Genomic DNA, 21201 nt, shown 5'->3' with positions numbered 1-21201 from the left:
GTACTTATCCTATTATTTACAGGATGTTTTTGCAAAAACATTGGAAACATAAAAATATAATCCATTTAGTGTTCACTCCATGTAGTCTTTGTTTACATATAGTTCCAAATGCCCCCTTCAGTGCCTCTTAGAAAAATTGTCTTCACCAGCAATTTAGAAAGAATGAAGAAAGAGAGATAAAAATAAATGGATAACATTGTTTTTAAAATATCTGAACTGTTATTATTCCTGGAATTTCTTAAATATAATAATGAAGGAAATAATATAGCGCATCCTAAAAATGCAGGTCTAATTGCTGACGCATAGCGATATACAGGCAGCTAGAGAGCAACACGGAAAACAATGACACTGATACATAGACAGCAAAATTCAAGTATGTTTTTAATTTTTAGTGATTAGCGCAAATGTGCTCACATAAGTTAATATGAGAACCCAAAACTTTTCATGAAAAATTAATCAGTGTAAATACCTTGTCTGATCAAGCCTGCGCTTAGTTATTATTTCTGGTGTCAAGTTGCTCAAATGTAGCATTTTCTTTTAAATTTCTCATACCAGACCATGTTCAAAGGTCGTGTTTAGGTATGTAAAAGAAATTTATATGCATATTTAATGAAGAATAGGGTGATTTGTACATTGAAAAATACAATGAGACACAGAGTTGTGATATTTACAAGAATTTTTTCCCCATAAAATGTGGGTGGGAGAGAAAATGTCCCTTATTCAATATAGTCCTTTGTTTCAATATTGAAGGTAACTCTACTTTTTCATAAAAAATCTCAAATGGGATGGTTGATATGTTCAAGAAGGCAATGGAAATTTTGGTTGCTTTCATCATGTGACTTGGATAGACAAATATAATCTGCAATTTGTTTGGCTTTTGTCTGATCACAAGATAAATGAACTTGAGAAGAATCTCCAATGGGCAATCTGAAAGATTCTTACCTTTATGAAAATATGTTTGCTTACGTAAGTGCATGTTAACAGTCACATGGCAAATCCACAGACATTTGAGCTGAGTCAAATGACCAAAGCAACTGAAATTTTCAAATGAACAAACCATCTCATCTGATCAATTGCTGAATTTGATGGAATAACCAGATGTAGCCATGAAATTGTAAGTGGTGACAGGAGATATTTTTGTATTATTTCCCATGGATTTACAAGTTGTCAACTACAGTAACTGTTCTGGGAATATTCTGTACATGACCAAAGGCTCCTTCAACAGAATGTAACTTAAGAGCTGCAAGAAATGTCAGTAAGTGTTAAAAATGTACACTGATGTCTTGCCAACAGATTTGTCTGCATCAATCTCATGAATTTATGAAGAGGTGAGATCATACCTGAAGCCATCCATCAGTATCAGAACAGATTTGGGGGGGGGGGGTGTTTTCCTGACTACCGATTTAGTTGAAGGGCTGATAAATATTTCCAGCAATGCATGACTTTTATTCAGTAAAACCTAATAATCTCTGTTAATCATCAGCAATTCAAGCTGTGTCTTATTATCACATGGTAATAAGTATTAACTTAAGACATTGTGTGTAATGACTCTGTCCACATAATCATTATAAATCAAATCCTTATGTAAGTGAAAGCAGTCATCACTTGTATAACTAGCATGTCTGTTTTTCGATTATCTCCTACATCATTCACTGTATCAAAATCATCTGTAATCTGAGAAGTGTTAAAACCGGAGATTAAATGGCCAAACTTAATATGATTACAAAAAATGTATAAAACATATATTACTGGAGTGCATTCCCCATAAACCAAACAACAGTATGAAGTGCAAATTATTCTAACTTAAGAAGTTTTCAGGCTGAATAAAGACTCATAGACACATTACCAAGTATACTTAAAGATCTGTATTTGCTTGTATCACCCATACTATGTTTTGTGAAGAGGTCAAACTCTAGCTAATTTCAGTTGGTCAAGCATACCATCACTTGAAATAGAAAGGTTAACAATAAAAGCAACTGGAATTGTCCAAACAATGACACAATCTTTTACAAACTTTGCTGGGAAATTGTCAATACTGCCTCTTTTACATGCAGATCTTACTTAATTTGCACCCCCTCCCACAAAAAATTAAACCATACAGCATGTTGATGTAAAAGTTACTCATTTTGCAGCATATATAATCCTTCTTGGTATTAAAACAAAATGTAGTAAAGATGGAAAAAACTATTTTGTAATATTCAAATTTAAAAAACAAATCTTTGTAACTCAAGAAATATATTATGTATTTTTTACTTATTTTGTGACCATTTTCCATTTAAGAGAAGACATATTCAGCAAAAATGCTTAATAAAAGAGTACAAATATTTTTCTCTCCCATACAAAAGCCAAAAAAACTGAATTCACTAATTTGGAACAAAGTTTCATTGGTTCATATTTAAAACGACCAAAGCAACTGAAATTTTCAAAAGTCACAGAATTAAACAACCCCTAATATGTATGATTGCTTACTCATAAGTGTTATAAATACAACAAATTTATATAAGGACAGTGTAAAGATGCTTTAACTACAAGCATGACAAATGCATCTTAATACAGTTGGACATGTACACAGACACACAGACACCCCTGTGCACAGACACCCATATGACACAGAAACACTTCTAACAAAGGCACCCATGTAACACAGACACCCATGTGACACAGCCATCAATGTGCACACAGACACCCATGTGATTGTTCCAATGAGCTTTCACTGAGGCGGACTCACCAGAAATTGTATGCACAATTTACATTTCTTTATTTTCATATTTCTATTATCTGTAAGAGATATGCATATAAAACTACAGACATGTATGTATGTCCTTAAAATAATACAAGTACAGACATGTATGTATGTCCTTAAAATAACAAAAGTACAGATATGTATGTATGTCATTAAAATAATAAAAGTACAGGCATGTATGTATGTCCTTAAAATAATACAAGTACAGACATGTATGTACATCCTTATAATAATAAAAGTACAGACATGTATGTATGTCCTTAAAATAATAAAAGAACACACATGTATGTATGTCACTAAAAGAAGAATGGCTCTCATCTAAAGAAAAGGAGTAATCATTACCTTTAAGAAACCTTATATTTATTAAAATTTAAATTTCTTCAAAAACTTTGTTACAATGTTTTGAACATCTTTAGTTCAAATCCTATAAGAGACAATTTCTTCAAAGTTTGTCAAATTATAGAACTATAACCATGTCAGTGATTTTGTAACTATATGGCACATATTTTAAATTATTATAATCAGAGTTTAATGTTTGGCACTTCTGACAAATTTAATATTTGGTACATGTTATATCCAGAATTGTTTTAATGATATGTGCTATATTAAAATTTATATGTAATATGCATTCATTTAATTTTATTGGTATAATTTTTCACGTTCTTGCAAATAAAACAATATTATTGGTACTTACAAATAAGGGGACTGGGGAAGCAGTCCAATAATTTCAGTCTTCAAATTTGTGGTTTGTAGCAAACAAGAAATCCATGACAAATTGAAACCCTACAAAAATCAGTAATTTCACTGCATAACATGCAGAGTTTGACAAACCTCTTAGACATGTAATTCATTAACAAATGGACTTACCATACATTTCAGACCTTTCCTTCTCCAGGAAGAAGTACATAATGTCTGGTACACAGTCCTTTAGGAGTTGTGGGGCCTTCATTCCTATCCAGGTCATAATACCAAACCCTGCACTGGATATCATATCTATATCCTCCCCTTCCCTTGTCAGTCGAAAGATGTGAGGCATCAGGGGCTCAATATGGGACATGGGGCTGCTACCATCATGCTGAAATATAAAGGATGATTTCAGTCCAACACTATAGATACAGTTTGTGAATTTGTCAAGGATTTCACAATTTCTGGTTTGTGACTAATGTTATCTTTGTCACTACTTAAATAGGTCTACTGACCAAGGCATGTGTGTGTGTGTGTGATTTGGATTTTTAATGTAGCTTTAACAATTGTTAGTTATATCATTATGATGTCTGCAGTGTGGCAGTTTATAGTGAAGTCTAACACTGGGGCAGACATGTAGCATGATGTCCCACCCAGACACATTATCCTGACACCAGGCCAAACAGTCCTAACACTAACCTCTTAATGCTGAGCACCTAGCAAGGCAGCTGTTAGTACCATATTTTACAAGTCTTTGGTATGACTCAGCCAGGGTTCAAACCCGCAACCTCCTGCATCTGAGGTGGATGCTCCAACCATTAGGCCACCGGAGTGGTCTGACAAAGGTGTCTTTAAATACATAGTATGCAGGAGCCACAAGATGACTGGAAAGCATTACCCACATAAATACACAGTTACCAAGCTGCAACTGTCACAGACCCATTTTTGCTGTACTATCATATGTCCACTGATGATAATCTACAATTTGCATGCTACAAAAGATCTTATGTGAAAAGCTATCTGATGTGCCAGTGCATTATGTAATGGCAGATCTGGTTTTATAGTCACAATACTTTTTCCACATCAAACTGACATGCTTAAGCTTGAAACCCCAGAATCATATAAGATATATGTAATAAATGTATCTAATTGAAATTTAGCACTCAAGTACAGGAAGCAAAGATGAGAATATTCTAAAAGATGCATGAATCTAAATTTATTGTGACTAAAGTTACATGATCTCAAACCATCCAGACCTTGTGACTGAACTTAAAAAGCTTCAGGAATACGAAGCAGATCCCTGTTGTTCATTGCACACAATAACATTAGGCAGTTTTAATGTTGCATACCTAAATAGAGCTTGAAGTGATGCATGCATTACAGAAAGGGCACACTTCTCTACAATTTACTTCATAGTGCCTTGAACATTAAGAACTTCTCTCAAAAAATGACGATTTGAATCCAAGGACCATGAGACTTCTAAATCATGATGTATAACAGCAGAAATGGAACTCATTCAAATTCCCATGTTGCAACAAGTAGAATGGTTCCTGAGCTAGTTACAAATATCTGATGCAGTAAGTACAGATGTAATCTTGATGGAATAAGGGCAATAAACCCTTCACAAATACATCTGTAAGAAATGAGCAATTCATCTCTCTAATTGTATCAAGTTATGTGTAAGGTTTGCTGAGCTATGCCAGTTGCATGGAGTGTGAATGGACAGACAGACAGATAGACAGACTGATGAATAGATGGAGAGATGGAAAAGTGATTACAACTGGGCTCCTGCATCTTAATGTGGGATTCTAATAGACAGCTTCCTTAAATTAATATCTATTCCCAATTGATAGCTTATAGTGGTAGGACGTTTACTGCTACTAACAATTGCCAGTAATCTGACTAAAATCATTTATACATTGATAAGTCCATTTGATTTCTACAAAATTTTGCCTATCTTGTCTCTGATAATGTAGCCCATTCCTAAAGTCTGACATTTTTGTCAGGCTGACACCCTTATATATCATGGGAAAAATATCATGCGTACAATTACTGACTGTACTCATTTATAAGTCAGGTACAGCTGTGAACAACATCAACTTTGATCTGCATTTGCATAATGCACTGGCAGATCAGGATCTATCATGTTTGTTCCACTCATTATTCTTAACAAACTGCAAAGGCCCAAATCTGCTAGACTAAAGTGCATTATGTGATGGCAGTGTGTGCAGTCTGTAGTAAGACCTGACTTATAAGACAGAATAGATAGTACATGCGCTAAAGCAGGCATGAAAATACCACCCAAGGTATGAATTTTTGGTACATAACAAGGACTTCATATGATCTGCCTGAACCCTTACACTGTTAATAAGATGACAATATTCACTCCTGTACATATAGTAACTCAGCTGAAATTTATTATCATAGTAAAGCCTTGTGCATGCCCACAAATTAAAATCACATGGGTGGGATTTCTAAATCCCATGCCAAAATTATATTAAAATCCCTTGTGTGGTATTTCCCATCCCACACCAAAATGAACTAAGAACCCGATGAAAGAGATTTCCCTATCCCAAACCAAAAGCATGATGTAATGAAGTACAGTAATCCACCATAAATGCCAAGGCAAAATTTAGTTTTACCAACAATGAACCTGAACTTAAATCTCACAATTACAAAACCAATTCTTATTGGTACAAAGATATATGTACCGAGTGTCAATGAAATAAACTAAATAGAATGGAATGAACTGCAAAGCCTAAACCAATACTTAACAAGAAAGACCTTGACCTTCGAACCATACATTATCAGAACTGAGAGGGGTATTTCATGCAAAAAGGGGGACATATACAGACAAATTTGTAAGAATGCTTTATGCAGTGCTACAGGCATCATCTTGAAATGAAATGCAAGGAGACAAACATACTAATTTCATTGATTTCTGTCATCAAAAAATTAGGGTATCCTGAAATGAAAAGTAGTTTTCTTTTCAAACCTCAAGTCTGGAGGAGAAGAAATTACAAGATTTTCAACATGGCCACCATAGCTACTATAATGGATGTCTGACATTTTCTTTTGTGACCAACTATATATTTATAAGAAGTCTTTCTGTGAAAGCTCTCCATTTTGATTTGACTATTTGTACATGAAGAGTACTGATAACAATTTGTTCAAGCTGGCAACCATAGTGGCCATACTGGATGTCAAAGGGGCACCATTTTCATTCAGGACCAACTAAATCTTTAACAAAAACAGTGTCAATATAAAAACTTGATATGGGGAAGTAACAACAAGATTCTGAACATGGTCACCAATCTTGTATCAATGGATGACAATATGACAGACCATCAAATGAGCTCTTCTGGACTATTGCCAGCAAAGCTAAAATTGGGCACATTACTACTGCATCATTCTGGGTCTTGACACTTACCATCATGATAAAGCGCAAAATAACACCTAGGTAGATGACAAGAAACAAAGTGCTGGTATTGTTGTTTTCTGGATTGAGAAGGGTGTCCACATTTCCCTCCAGACAGCGCACTCCAATTGAAACAATTAACTTTAGGTACTCCTCTGGAATCTGGGTAGCAGTTCTGTGAAAGGAAACACTAACATTAGTCATTACTGATAGGTTCAATATTTACTTCAAGCCCTACCATGGCTACTTCTACATCATAAAAACTTGCCTAGTTTATAATAAAAAAGAATGCACATTTTTTCTTAGGCTTATTACTTTTATCGCTGGTGCAGATGATGTGCATAATGAACCACTACCATATTTAAAGTAAATTCTGACAAATAAATCATGGCTATGACTACCATCATGTGACCAATAATTTCCAGGTAAATTATTTTCAGTCATTCACCAAATGAAATTATGAGAAATAATGGTGATAAAATATCCCATTAATTATTACTTATTTTAGATATCATGTGCATGGTAATTGCTTATTTTAGATAGATAGCATGTGCAAGGTAATTACTTATTTCAGATAGATATCATGTGCATGGTAATTACCTATTTTAAATAGATATCATTGCATGGTAATTACTTATTTTAAATAGATGTCATGTGCATGGTAATTACTTATATTAAATCATTATAATGTCATAACAAATTTATCTTCATGCAAATTTGTATGCAAATATTGATACTGGGAAATTTTTACAAGCATCATATTTAAAAAAAACTGTCAAATACAAACTGAGGCTCATTACTTGTTGCCAATTGTGACTTTAAAAAAATCTTTTTGATATTTTTTTATGCATTTTAATTTTGTACAAATGTCTTTTGGAAATTATCAGTATTCTGGAATCACTTTTTTATACAACTTTTACAGAGGTTTCTTTTTCTCTAATGACTAACTCATAGCAAAATTTAACAAAAGTAAAACCCATGCAAGAATTATATACTGAACACATTCATAAATAAATCAAAACATGTATATTATTTTACCAAAACAATTTGCCAAAAATTTTGTGACACACTGAATCGAACCCATCATTAAAAAACAACAGATTTGTTCTTGCAAACCATGTAAATGGAACGGCACCTGAGATCTTCAGGACCTATTCAGGCCTTTTTCAACACAATACCAGTTGAGATCAATATCACATGGAAACCTTCTAGCACCAAAACCAAGAACAGAGCAATTTAAAAAGAGCTTCCAATACTCTGGCACAGTTCTGTGGAACAAGCTTCCACTACATGTAAAATCTGCTGAAAATATTAGAGTATTTAAGAAGAGATATCATGAGCATGTATGTGCTTCTAATAGATAATGGAATTTAGTATTTTAAAACTAAACATGTTAAAATAAAAAGCAATTATTGCTATCTTCATATAATGTGCATTGTTATACTATCCTTAAGAGGGCCTCAAGGAAGAATAGTCATTGACTAATGAGTCACTCTCTATAAATAAAGCATTATTGTTATTATTATTATTATTATTATTATTATTATTATTATTATTATTATTAATCCAAAACACAAAACAATGTCAAAAACTGCATGAATATCTATGGAAGTCATCTACATATACATACAAAAAAGAATTCAAATTTTCATTTGTATGACTCAAGTGATTTTGATGTCATAATGCTAACAAAGGTTTTGTGAAAAATGTCCAGGGCAAAAATGTGTTAAAAATGAGAATATTACTGTAATGGCCTGCATATCAAGTTCAAAATTATCTACATTTAAATAAAAGTAAGCCAAACATATTCCATTGATCTATCTCAAATGCTTTTTCTTAATTATCACGTTAATAGAATTTTGTAGGAAAAAAGCCTCAGTTTAAAATGTACCTAATATTGCATTCTCCACTCTCTTGACTGCACCCTACTGCCAAAAAGTATGTATCTCCTCCCTAGAGCCATGACAGGGGAAGATGTTCCCGGTAATGAAGCTAGCATCTGGCCTTTGAAGTGGAATGGACAAACACATTATCCATGATACATGACCATTGAAACCCGCAAAAAGATAGCTAGATGAGCACCTGCCAGGTTGTTGGGAAGAGGAAAATACTGCCTGAGAGAGTGAAACTCCCTGGGGCTAACCCATCCCTCCTTAGGAAAGTGGGCAGGGTTTGAAGACTGTCTCCCTTGGCCTCTCTGACTGCCCTGCATAGCTAACAAATGGAAGGGAGCTTTGAGCTGAGGCTGCTTCTTTGAGTGCTGAGACGGTGCCTGCTTGAAGAACTTTGGGAGAAAATCTCAAAGGGCAATCAAGGGGGAGGCGTGAACTTCTTGGAAGGTTTCAATGGGCCTAGAGTAACTGAAACAGACCTGTGTTGCTGGTCCTTCAAATTCTGTGATACTATGGAAGAGAGAAAAACTGAGTGTCTCCATCTCACCCAATGCAAAAAAAGGTTCTTAGTAGACCTTAGGCATCTCTAAGGTGACATCCCTATCGAGGTGAAGAAGCTCTGCTGTCTTGGTAACAGTCTCCAGCAAACATGATTCATCCTTCAAAAGACTGAAATGGGGCTGCCAAAAAGAGATCAGTATGTGAAGTGATCATCACTAGGGTGGAAGCCTTAAGCCCCAAGCCTCCAAGGATTTAACTTTTAACAGAGGGGACAGCCCAGGCCCTAGCTGATGTCCCTATTTGGTATGTGCCCAAGGTCATGGGAAACACTCATAGTCCCAAGAAAACATCTGTGTAAGCTCTCAGACCATTGCAGAGTGCATGAGCAGCAGATCAGAATCCTCTTGTCCACAGTACAAGATGGCTGAGTACACAAATCTGGAGGAAGGAGATGGTAAACTTCATTCACAACCTTACTGAAAGTCCAGACTTAGTCCCCCTCCAATACTAAACCAACTTCAGCAAAGGAGCAGGAGACTCCAATGGAAGGAGATATATCATAGCTGCCAATTCCTCTGGACATTATTGTCTTGAACTCAGTTCCAAACTGAGAGAGAACTGTCCTTCCAAGCATTTATATCTGGAGAGGAAGATGTCCTCTTTAGACAGATTGGATTGCTGATACCTTCTTGACCATCATGGAGGAGAGTGGCTGCTCACCTCCATTATGACCCGGCCGAGTTATACCAAAGACTTACAAAAATGGTACTAACAGCTGCCTTGCTTAGCGCTCAGCATTAAGAGGTTAGTGTTAGGACTGGTCGGCCTGGTGTCAGGATAATGTGACTGGGTGGGACATCGTGCTACATGTCTGCGGCATGATGCCCCAGTGCTAGACATCACCATAAACTGCCACACTGCAGACATCGTAGCAATATGGCTGAAAAATTGTTAAAGCTACGTTAAAAAAGTCCAAATCACACACACACACACACACACACCTCCAATATGTTGGGCAAGGCTGGAGGTGATGGAGCAGGTCAATGGCCTGTCATGTCCATCATACATTGAAACCAAGGGAGGGACATCCATTACATCACTGGATGGTGGATGAAGTCTAACTTTCTGGTAAAGAGACGTAGGGTCCCATATCATGTAAGGATTAATTAGAAACAAAGAGAAGTGGGTGAATGTTGATCTGATGCCCATTCCTAGCTGAGTACATTGTGACTTCCTATCTCCTAAGAGATCAAACTTTAATATAGGGATGGAGGTGAACTCCCCAGTCCCTGTTCCCAGACCAATAATCAAAACAGTGCTCAAAGCCCAGTGACCAGCATCTGGTGATTAGTCAATGACTAATCTGGCAATGAAAATCTGACAGACATGCCCACTTCAGACCTACTGAAGCGAGATCATTGATCTTGCCTCACATGGTTTGCTTATCTCTACCACACAACATCAACCAAGCTGAGGCCTGACACTCTTAGGATTCTCCCTCTATCACATAAAGCAAGGATTGATCCATCACTGTCACTGGCGGCTTTGTAAGGGACATTGCAGATGCTTGGAATTCGTGAAATCTCTGAACCATGGAGGTCACGGTATGTTCCTGCTCCACAGGGGAGCTGACCTTTCCAACATGGAAAATGAACATTGGTCCATGACAGGGGAGGATAGGGGAATGAAGAGAGTCACTCTGAGATGTCCTTCAGTATGTGTGGTGAATTTCTGTAAAGTCATGCATTTATTCAAGTATCTGTCTCTACATGTACAATCAGTTCATGATGGGCATGTGGGGTGCATGTCCTGTGCCCACAGTTAACCACATCGAGAGACATATTAAGTACTGAAATAGAGAAAATCACCTGAGACCAAAAAACTGAGGAACCCAAGTAGGCAATGCTTTCCCCAGCATTAGAACTAGGAAGGGAGCTACAATGTACTGAAGCATCAGTGCTATGCAAGATACAAAAGTCATTCAAAATTAACAAAAGGAACATAGAAAATACAAAAATAAAACTGGAACTGAGGAGATAAACACCAATTTGATACAAAAAGGTATCAATATTTGTCTTGGATCAACATATTTTAGCAGTAGTTAATATTTATTGTGGCTTAAATCCCAGTTAGTGAACTGTACTATTTGGCAGAGTGTTATATGGTACCAAAAGTTATAAATAAGGATGTTGCAAACACCAGTCAGTCTTACTTCAACTGACATGAGGTTCATGTGAAATTATAATACATACTGTGTTTATAATTTGCAAATCTGCTTCGAAAAGTGGTAGGGAATGAAAACATTCTCTAAACTTTATCTAAAGCAATCATATTTGAAAAGATACATTTCTGCAATATAAATAGCAAATTCCAGTACTAAAGAAAATCAAAACCAGAAATATTATGAGACAGAATACTTATATCCAGGGGTCTCCATAAAACTATTGCTGTACTTACACTACTGCGGTACATTTGTATGATTATAATTTTATTATAACAGAAATGGTCATCCATTTCATACGAAAATTTTTTTTTGAATTTGTTTGTTATTGGGACTTAAATGTTACTCCTATGAATATTCTTAAATCTTACTAGTAAATTGTCTGTGATCACTATTGTTATTTAATAAAAGTTAATAAGACTGTTGGTTATTGTGACATGTCATGAAAAAGAGGGAACATATTAGGCATCTTTTTATTTCCTGACAAATTTAACATGTTAAGACTTGAATAAATCATTTTATTTTTCCTTCAGAGATTCTGTTATCTATATACTAGAATAGATATATAGTTTCTTGACATATAAGTAGTTAATATAAAAGTTATAATTTTATGGGGACTTTGTCCATTATCCGACAACTTTCAATATGCCACATCATTATATTGCAAGCAAGCAAGGTTTCAATTAAAGAATTATTGAAATACTTAAACAGAAAGTAACTCTCCAAATATAAGTGAGCTTACACTGGAAATTAAAACTGGGTCAGCATGTTATAATATGTTCTTGATTTATAAGTATAGCTTTAAACATACCAATCAGATGAACTAAAAATTTAAATAATACTATATATATATATATAGTCTTGTTGTATACATTAGGGAAGATGTAAATGCAGAAAGCTGACTTGACTTGGAGTCACATGAAATTGAGAGCATCTGGGTGGAAATGTCTCAAAATAATGCAGAGTCATTCCTAGTTGGTTTCATTTATAGGCCACCTTCCTCCAAAGCAATTTGGAATGATAATTTTTTGAAAAAAATGGAAAATGTTCTTGCACAAGAGAAAGAAACAAATATACTTAGCGATATAAATAAGGACCTTCTCAAAAATCAAATAAGGAACAACTGGATGGAATTTATTGAATCATTAGGCCTAGTCCAGCTGGAAAATGAGCCCACAAGGGTAATAGAAAATGCAAGCACTCTTATTGATCACATTTATACCAACCTACCAGACAATAGGGCTTGTGTTAATAAACTGAATATTGTTCTTAGTGACTACAATCCAACTTTTTGACAAGAAAGGTTAAATGCAAAAGAAATAAGAAAAATACACACAAAACGATTACTTACAGATTATTCAAAAATTTTAATGAAGAACAATTTCTCAATGACCTAATATAAAGTTACATGGAATATGATCCAAAATTTGGATGACATATATGAAGCCCTGAGGGTATGGACTGACTTATTTACAGATGTAGTCTCTAAGCATGCACCACTGAAAGTACATCGAGTAAAGACTGAAATTCAACCTAATTGTCTTACTACTGAAATCCTAGATGCTATGAAAACACAAGACTAATTCAATGCTATGGGAAACCATGCACAATGTAAAGTATGGAGAAATAAAATAAAAAGTATGATTAAAAAAAACTATAAAAAACTTATCATCAATTTTTTCTTGAAAACAAAATGAGCAAAACAAACTCCATTTGGAAAGTCTTCAATGAACTCACTGAAGGAACACACAAAGATCAGACAAATAAAATTCACTCACTTCTGGTAAATGACACCATAGTCACTGATGACACTGACACTGCAAATGTTTTCAATGATTTTTTTACCAACACTACCACAAAGTTAAAAGAATCAGTGATAGAAAACAACTTTAATGAACTGAAAAAGTTCTGCAGCAGCAAAATCTCTAAGGAGGTATGTTTCTCTATTCCACCAGTATAAAAAAACTTTGTTAAAAAATGTCAAAGTGAACTTGATACCAAGAAAGCTACAGGACTGGATCAGATTTCATCCATGACTCATTTAAACTTCTGCCTCTGCTATTGTAGATAGCATAACATTCATAATCAATTTAAGTATTGCAACTTCGTCTGTCCCCAAAATATGAAAAACTGCAAAGGTAACTCCTATTCACAAACCTGGTTCTAAGGATGACGCTGATAACTACTGACCAATCTCAATACTACCAAGCTTGTCAAAATTGATTGAAAAACATGTCCATCACTCATTCATGTCATATTTAACCAAACCTTTGCTGTTACACCCTAAGCAGTCAGGTTTTAGATAGAAACATTCATGTGAGACTGCCTTGATCTCCCTAACTGATAAATGGCTTCAAGCACTTGACCCAGGTAGAATAATAGGATCTGCATTTGTAAATTTCAGGAAAGCTATTGACATGGTTTTGAAGAAACTGAAAATCTACCAATGTGATGAAAACACAGATGGTTTACTTCATACGTGAGAGAATACAATATGTTCACATAAACAATGTTTGTCTGAACCTGGAACAATTAGATATGGAGTGCCACAAGACTCAATTCTATGTCCATTACTATTTATTTTATTTAATAATGACCTATCACTTTTACTAAGGGACTCAATATCATCTACAGATCTCTGTGCAGATGAAACAACATTGTCAGACATCCAAAATACAAAGCATGAACTCAAAATTTCTTTACAGAATGCCCTAAACAAACTGAAAAACTGGCACACATGCAATGGCATGGTTGTAAATACTGTTAAAACTAAAATATTATTTATTTCAACATGGCAAAATAGGAAAAATTTTGATAATGAACTGTGTCTGACATGGAAGGATACAAATTTGCAAAAGGTCTGTCGTGATAGACTACTTGGTGTTTTAGTAGATAATAATCTATCATGGACTGAAAATTTCAAACATATCAGTAAAAAAGTCAATTTAAGTTTATGGCTTCTCAGTAGGATAAGACATTTTCTCCCTGAAAGGCACAGAAAACTATTTTATAACAGTTACATACAACCCTATTTAGACTACTGTAATACAGTATGGGGTAATTCAAATAATAAAAACATAACAAAGCTGGCACATCTTCAAAAAAGAGCATTTGGGCTAATATCAATCCAGAAAAAAGGAAGGAACATTTAGCTGGTAAGTTAAAAATATTACCTATTAGAGACCAAATCTGTTTGAGAAAAGCCAAATTAATGTACAGGATATCCAATAATAGTGCTCCTGAATATTTACAATCACTATTCCAGTATAGGCTACCTGGCAATACTCCCCACCTGTGATCCATGTCTACCAAACAGTATAAAATTCCCAAACCAAATAAGGAGTTATTTTTTAAAAAATTCCAATACTCTGGAACTTAGATCTGAAATAGTATTCCAGATGAGATTAGAAATGCCCACTCTATTTCCTTCTTCTAAACCCAATATATCCAGTGGCTTCAGAGATGCAGCTAAAATAAATAAATTCCATTGTATGAGGGTCTCAAGGTAGCTTAGTTCTTAGCTAATTGTGTTACTCTCTTTAAATAAAGTCATTATTATTATTATTATTATTATTATTATTATTATTATTATTATTATTATTATTAATAATAATATTATTATTATTATTTCATCATTATTATTTTTATTATTATTATTATTATTATTATTATTATTATTGACAATTTATTTTATAAAAGAGCAGAAAATGTTATTGTTATAAATTCTGGTTATATTTTCTAGATTAAGCACTCACTGGTCTTTCTCCAATTTTTCCAATAATTGTCTAGTTTGATCCTGAATTCTTACTTCTTTGTTTTTATTTTTAGGAAGGATCCAGTAGACATTGTTCTTAACAATGTATAACATCTGGAGTTCAAAATATCAACTAAATGTATGCTGAGTCATGGGCTTTCATTGTCATGCATTCACCATAATGTGATGTTCTCCCTGTCAAGTTTCATAATGTTGCATAACACAATTAAAAAAATGTCTACTTTTTAAACACTGCATAGTTTGAGGATTAGGTGAAAGTCACCTAAGAAAGCCATGCAGTTAAAAAAAATGCCCTTCTAAGGCCATGGCAGAAAGAGTAGGGGCAACTGAGGTGGTGGTATTAGTTTAAAGTACGTTTGCACTAACATTGCACAGGCATGTAAATAAGGTAACGATTATTATGCCCAGGAAAGCATTTTCTGAATGCTCTCCTCATCTCTGCATCAGTGTATGAGAAGACTGAATGATTTCGGCACCAAGCCTCGAACCTGTGCTCCATATAATGATGTAAAAGACTTAATCCAAAACCAAAACCAAAACACAAAACTTTGTATTGGTGCAGGAAGCAAACTACAATTTAATGTAGCTTTCATGTCCACTCATATAAATAATTATATTTTAATGGTAAGGAAACAATATTATGCTGTTCACTAGTGACATCCATAAAACTGCTAAAGCAAAAACACTACACCCTCATTATAACACTGTCCATGGGAGCCACAGAAACTTTAAATGTTTGGTTTCATTGCCTTTAATATTCTTTGAAAAATAAATCATTCAATGAAATTTAATATAATTTAAGTTAGCTATTTATGAATCTTACTTTTTGGGTTTGGACAAATAATTTCATAATTATTAAGTCTTCACTAAAATAAAAACTTATTGGAACAATGCTGTAATGAAGGATTTTAAAGTGAATCCATGCTGCATCGTCAAAACTATGTGAATATGCCAAACTAAACATGACCATATGAGTTAATTTTGAAGACTAATAACCAATCAATTTATTATTACCATCGGCAATCTCCCTCATGCACAGTGCATTCTCCCTCATGCACAGTGCAATCTCCCTCATGCACAGTGCAATCTCAATCATGCACATTGCAATCTCCCTCATGCACAGTGCAATCTCCCTCATGCACAGTGCAATCTCCCTCATGCACAGTGCAATCTCACTCATGCACATTGCATTCTCACTCATGCACAGTGCAATCTCCCTCATGCACAGTGCAATCTCCCTCATGCACAGTATAATCTCCCACATGCACAGTGCAATCTTCCTCATATACAGTGCAATCTCCCTCATGCACAGTATAATCTCCCACATGCACAGTGCAATCTCCCTCATACACAGTGCAATCTTCCTCATGCACATTGCATTCTCACTCATGCATAGTACAATCTCACTCATGCACAGTGCAATCTTCCTCATGTACAGTGCAATCTCCCTCATGCACAGTGCAATCTGCCTCATACATAGTGCAATCTCTCTCATGCACAGTCCCTCATGCACAGTGCAATCTGCCTCATACAGTCCCTCATGCACAGTGCAATCTGCCTCATGCACAGTGCAATCTCTCTCATGCACATTGCAATCTCCCTCATGCACAGTGCAATCTCCATTATGCATGGTACAATCTCCATCATACATAGTGCAATCTCCCTCATGCATAGTGCAATCTGCCTTACACACAGTGCAAGCAATCAACTCGATTTTATTTAAAGTATTCTAGTGAAAACCTCATGTTAATCTAACTTTCTGTATAGAAGCAGAGATAAAACAATTTTCAAGATGACGGTAGTATCAACCATATTGGATTTGACATCATTAGTAGTCATATGGTGAAAACTCAATGGCAATCTATCTGTCCAGGAGGATTAGCAATGGCAAGATTTTCAAGATTGAATGGCTAAGCAGCAGTATTTTCATTTAGGACCAAATAAACGATGGGATAAATGTGTAAGTGTGCATGTGTATGTAAAGTTCCATGTAGTTTAGGAGGATTAGCAATGACAGACTTTTGCTAATGGAAGGATGGATGACAGACAACAGATAACAGATGGATGACAGACAGCATATAACAGATGGATGAAAGAAAACATAACAGATCGACAACAGACCATCCTATAAGTTCTTCTGATCCAAGACTAAAAGTCTAAAAATAAAATTTTACCCAATAATCATTTTCCTTCTCCAAATAAACCAATTGGCAAAGTGTGAAACAATAAGATTCATTCTAAATTTTATAAAACTTGTATTTATCTTATAATACTTGTATTTATCTTATAATACTATACTTGTAGACATTCAGGCACTGCTGCAGTATGCCCACAACAGAAGAGTGGTAGTAAGTTTGATCATAGGGAAAATCTGGATTCTTCAAAACTTTATCCATGCGTCTGAAGACTTCTCCTATCAACTCAGGATGACCCTGTGAAGTGTATAAAATGCTGAGTACAATCTTCCTTTATGACTTCTTTGATATCATGGTCAACACAGCTATGTCAAACATTGTTTCTCCATATCAAAACATGCTGCATGCAAAATATGTCATGATGGCATATTTATTCAGACATTGAACAATGTTCTCTCCACAAGTAAGGAGTTTTAATGAAACAACAATGTCATATTATGATATCATAAATATATAGATACACTACTCCAGTAGAGAGTTTTGATGAATTAACAATTTCATATTATGATATCATAAATATATAGATACAGGACTCCAGTAAGGAGTTTTGATGAATTAACAATTTCATGTTAGGATATCATAAATATATAGATACACTACTCCAGTAAGGCGTTTTGATGAAATAACAATTTCATATTATGATATCATAAATATATAGATACAGGACTCCAGTAAGGAGTTTTGATGAATTAACAATTTCATATTATGATATCATAAATATATAGATACAGGACTCCAGTAAGGAGTTTTGATGAATTAACAATTTCATATTATGATATCATAAATATATAGATACAGGACTCCAATAAGGAGTTTTGATGAATTAACAATTTCATATTATGATATCATAAATATATAGATACAGGACTCCAGTAAGGAGTTTTGATATATTAACAATTCCATATTATTATATCATAAATATATAGATACACTACTCCAGCAAGGAGTTTTGATGAATTAACAATTTCATATTATGATATCATAAATATATAGATACAGGACTCCAGTAAGGAGTTTTGATGAATTAACAATTTCATATTATGATATCATAAATATATAGATACACTACTACAGTAAGGAGTTTTGATGAAATAACAATTTCATATTATGATATCATAAATATATAGATACAGGACTCCAGTAAGGAGTTTTGATGAATTAACAATTTCATGTTAGGATATCATAAATATATAGATACAGGACTCCAGTAAGGAGTTTTGATGAATTAACAATGTCATATTATGATATCATAAATATATAGATACAGGACTCCAGTAAGGAGTTTTGATGAATTAACAATTTCATGTTAGGATATCATAAATATATAGATACACTACTACAGTAAGGAGTTTTGATGAAATAACAATTTCATATTATGATATCATAAATATATAGATACAGGACTCCAGTAAGGAGTTTTGATGAATTAACAATTTCATATTATGATATCATAAATATATAGATACAGGACTCCAGTAAGGAGTTTTGATGAATTAACAATTTCATGTTAGGATATCATAAATATATAGATACACTACTACTGTAAGGAGTTTTGATGAAATAACAGTTTCATATTATGATATCATAAATATATAGATACAGGACTCCAGTAAGGAGTTTTGATGAATTAACAATTTCATGTTAGGATATCATAAATATATAGATACAGGACTCCAGTAAGGAGTTTTGATGAATTAACAATGTCATATTATGATATCATAAATATATAGATACACTACTACAGTAAGGAGTTTTGATGAAATAACAATTTCATATTATGATATCATAAATATACAGATATAGTACTCCCTCATTATAATGCTTTCTATGGGAGTCATATGCACTCCCTCATTATAATGCTGTCTATGGGAGTCATGTGCATACCACCTTATAATGAGATCACCTTAAAATGAATTACAATATTGCATTATATTAATACTACACTGAATACACAATACCTGCCTTATAACTGGAAATGTGTTATAATGATGGGTGCTACAATAAGAGAGTAATGCATATACTTTATTCAGGCAACCAAACTGTTGTAAATTATTTGAACACACATATTTTCTAAGGATGTTAAGTATCTATTGTCACCTACTAAATCTCCATGAAATCCAAAGCTCCATTGGAATTTTAAAAAAAAATAATTGTTAATAGTTCCATGTTTGAGCCTTAGCTATTTAATATTAATGTATTTTGCATCAATAAATATTATCTACTGACTATAGAACATCACATGTCTAATAACCATGACTTTCGAATACACTTGAGTCATTTGACTAAGCTTTATTGCTGTTTACTGAATAATGCCATCATTTTTTACTGTGTGATAAACATGAAATGCAATAAATGTTTTAAGATTTTTCATACTAAAGCTCTGTAACTTTTAAATCTAGGTAACTATGTGCCCTAGTTGCCTTGTATCTGATTTCCTTATTCTCTGCATGATATCTTACTATCTGTCCTAATGTCTTTCTATCTGTCCTAGTGTCTTTCTATCTGTCCTAGTGTCTTTCTATATGTCTTTGTATATTTCTATCTTTCCTAGTGTCTTTATATCTGTCCTAGTGTCTTTCTATCCATCTTAGTGTCTTTCTATCTGTCCTAGTGTCTTTCTATCTGTTCTAGTGTCTTTCTATCTGTCCTTGTGTCTTACTATCTGTCTTAGTATTTTTCTATCTGTCCTAGTGTCTTTCTGTCTGTCCTTGTGTCTTTCTATCTGTCTTAGTGTCTTTCTATGCATCTTAGTGTCTTTCTATCTGTTCTTGTGTCTTTCTATCTGTCCTTGTGTCTTTCTGTCTGTCCCATGTCTTTCCATCTGTCCATACATACCAACTTATTCATGTGTCTCACCTTAAAATCAAAAAAATCAGACACCACAGCTCCGTTTAGAATATCCCTCTTTTCTACAGGGTCTGTCTCAAGGCAGTGGAATACACACTGGATCAGATCTGGGGTCACCTGACTATTCAGCTTACTCTTCCTGAAACAAAGACTGACAATAAGATTGTGATGTTTTTTTTAACCCTGCCTTCTGGAATGTTTTGTTTTCAATGAACATTTTGGTGGCCATTTTTCAACTCGACTCACAAAAGGAAATTGAGGAAAAATTATCTCTGCGGTCAGAATATGGACAATTTATCTCCACAGGGGTTTGTTAGGTCATGTATATGTTATGTTTTTATATGTCCTATATAACAATATCATCATATGATAAATGGCATAAAACTAAATGACAAGAACAGCAACGAGAAGTAAAAGTAAGGGTATTGCTCAGTTTATAAAGGGTGTGTAAGGTGGGGTTGAGGGGGGCAGTAAACTGGTTGCATGTATTCCACCCTATATACAAGCATGGCTTAAATTTTAACTTACAGAAGTAAATACACTCACCTCTCTTCACAGAAGAAAGTGAACATAAACTGGACCCCAAACTGACAGAAGTTTATCCAACCGCTGCATATTTATGTGGTAAATATATGACGCAATTCTGACTCAAAATGAAATTTATTTACATATTATGTAGTCTACTGTTCCAAGTCAAGTACCGCAAATATCCAGTCACAAATACATTACAGTAAATATGGGAATTTCTGCATCCAGTAATCCTTCTTTCACATGAATATTGCAATAATAAAATGTTTAGCTGTGAAATTGACATGTTATGTTACGTAAACATCAATTGTCTACGGCATTCTAACAGGGTACTGCATCAAAAAATGCAACATCAAGCGCACTGGACATTCTGTGTTGAAAAATGGTTTTGTCTGTC

At 34.2% G+C, this 21201-nt stretch overlaps 1 protein-coding gene across 1 annotated transcript in view; it reads right to left on the bottom strand.

Moving 5' to 3' along the window:
* The window catches only part of LOC149800708 (uncharacterized), a 150871-nt gene that overhangs the window by 57039 nt on the left and 72631 nt on the right, over positions 1-21201 (bottom strand). The window contains exons 12-15 of the mRNA XM_089954753.1: positions 20286-20415; positions 17533-17666; positions 6858-7020; positions 3611-3818 (exon numbers count right to left, since the gene is read on the bottom strand). Of these exons, the coding sequence (XP_089810879.1) occupies positions 3611-3818; positions 6858-7020; positions 17533-17666; positions 20286-20415 (635 nt within the window). The remainder of the gene's footprint in view (positions 1-3610; positions 3819-6857; positions 7021-17532; positions 17667-20285; positions 20416-21201) is intronic.

This window comes from Sinohyriopsis cumingii, chromosome 4, assembly GCF_028554795.1.
Source record: "Sinohyriopsis cumingii isolate HCF-2022 chromosome 4, ASM2855479v2, whole genome shotgun sequence".
NCBI classification, from domain to species: domain Eukaryota; kingdom Metazoa; phylum Mollusca; class Bivalvia; order Unionida; family Unionidae; genus Sinohyriopsis; species Sinohyriopsis cumingii.
This window is presented reverse-complemented; position numbering and strand designations above follow the sequence as displayed.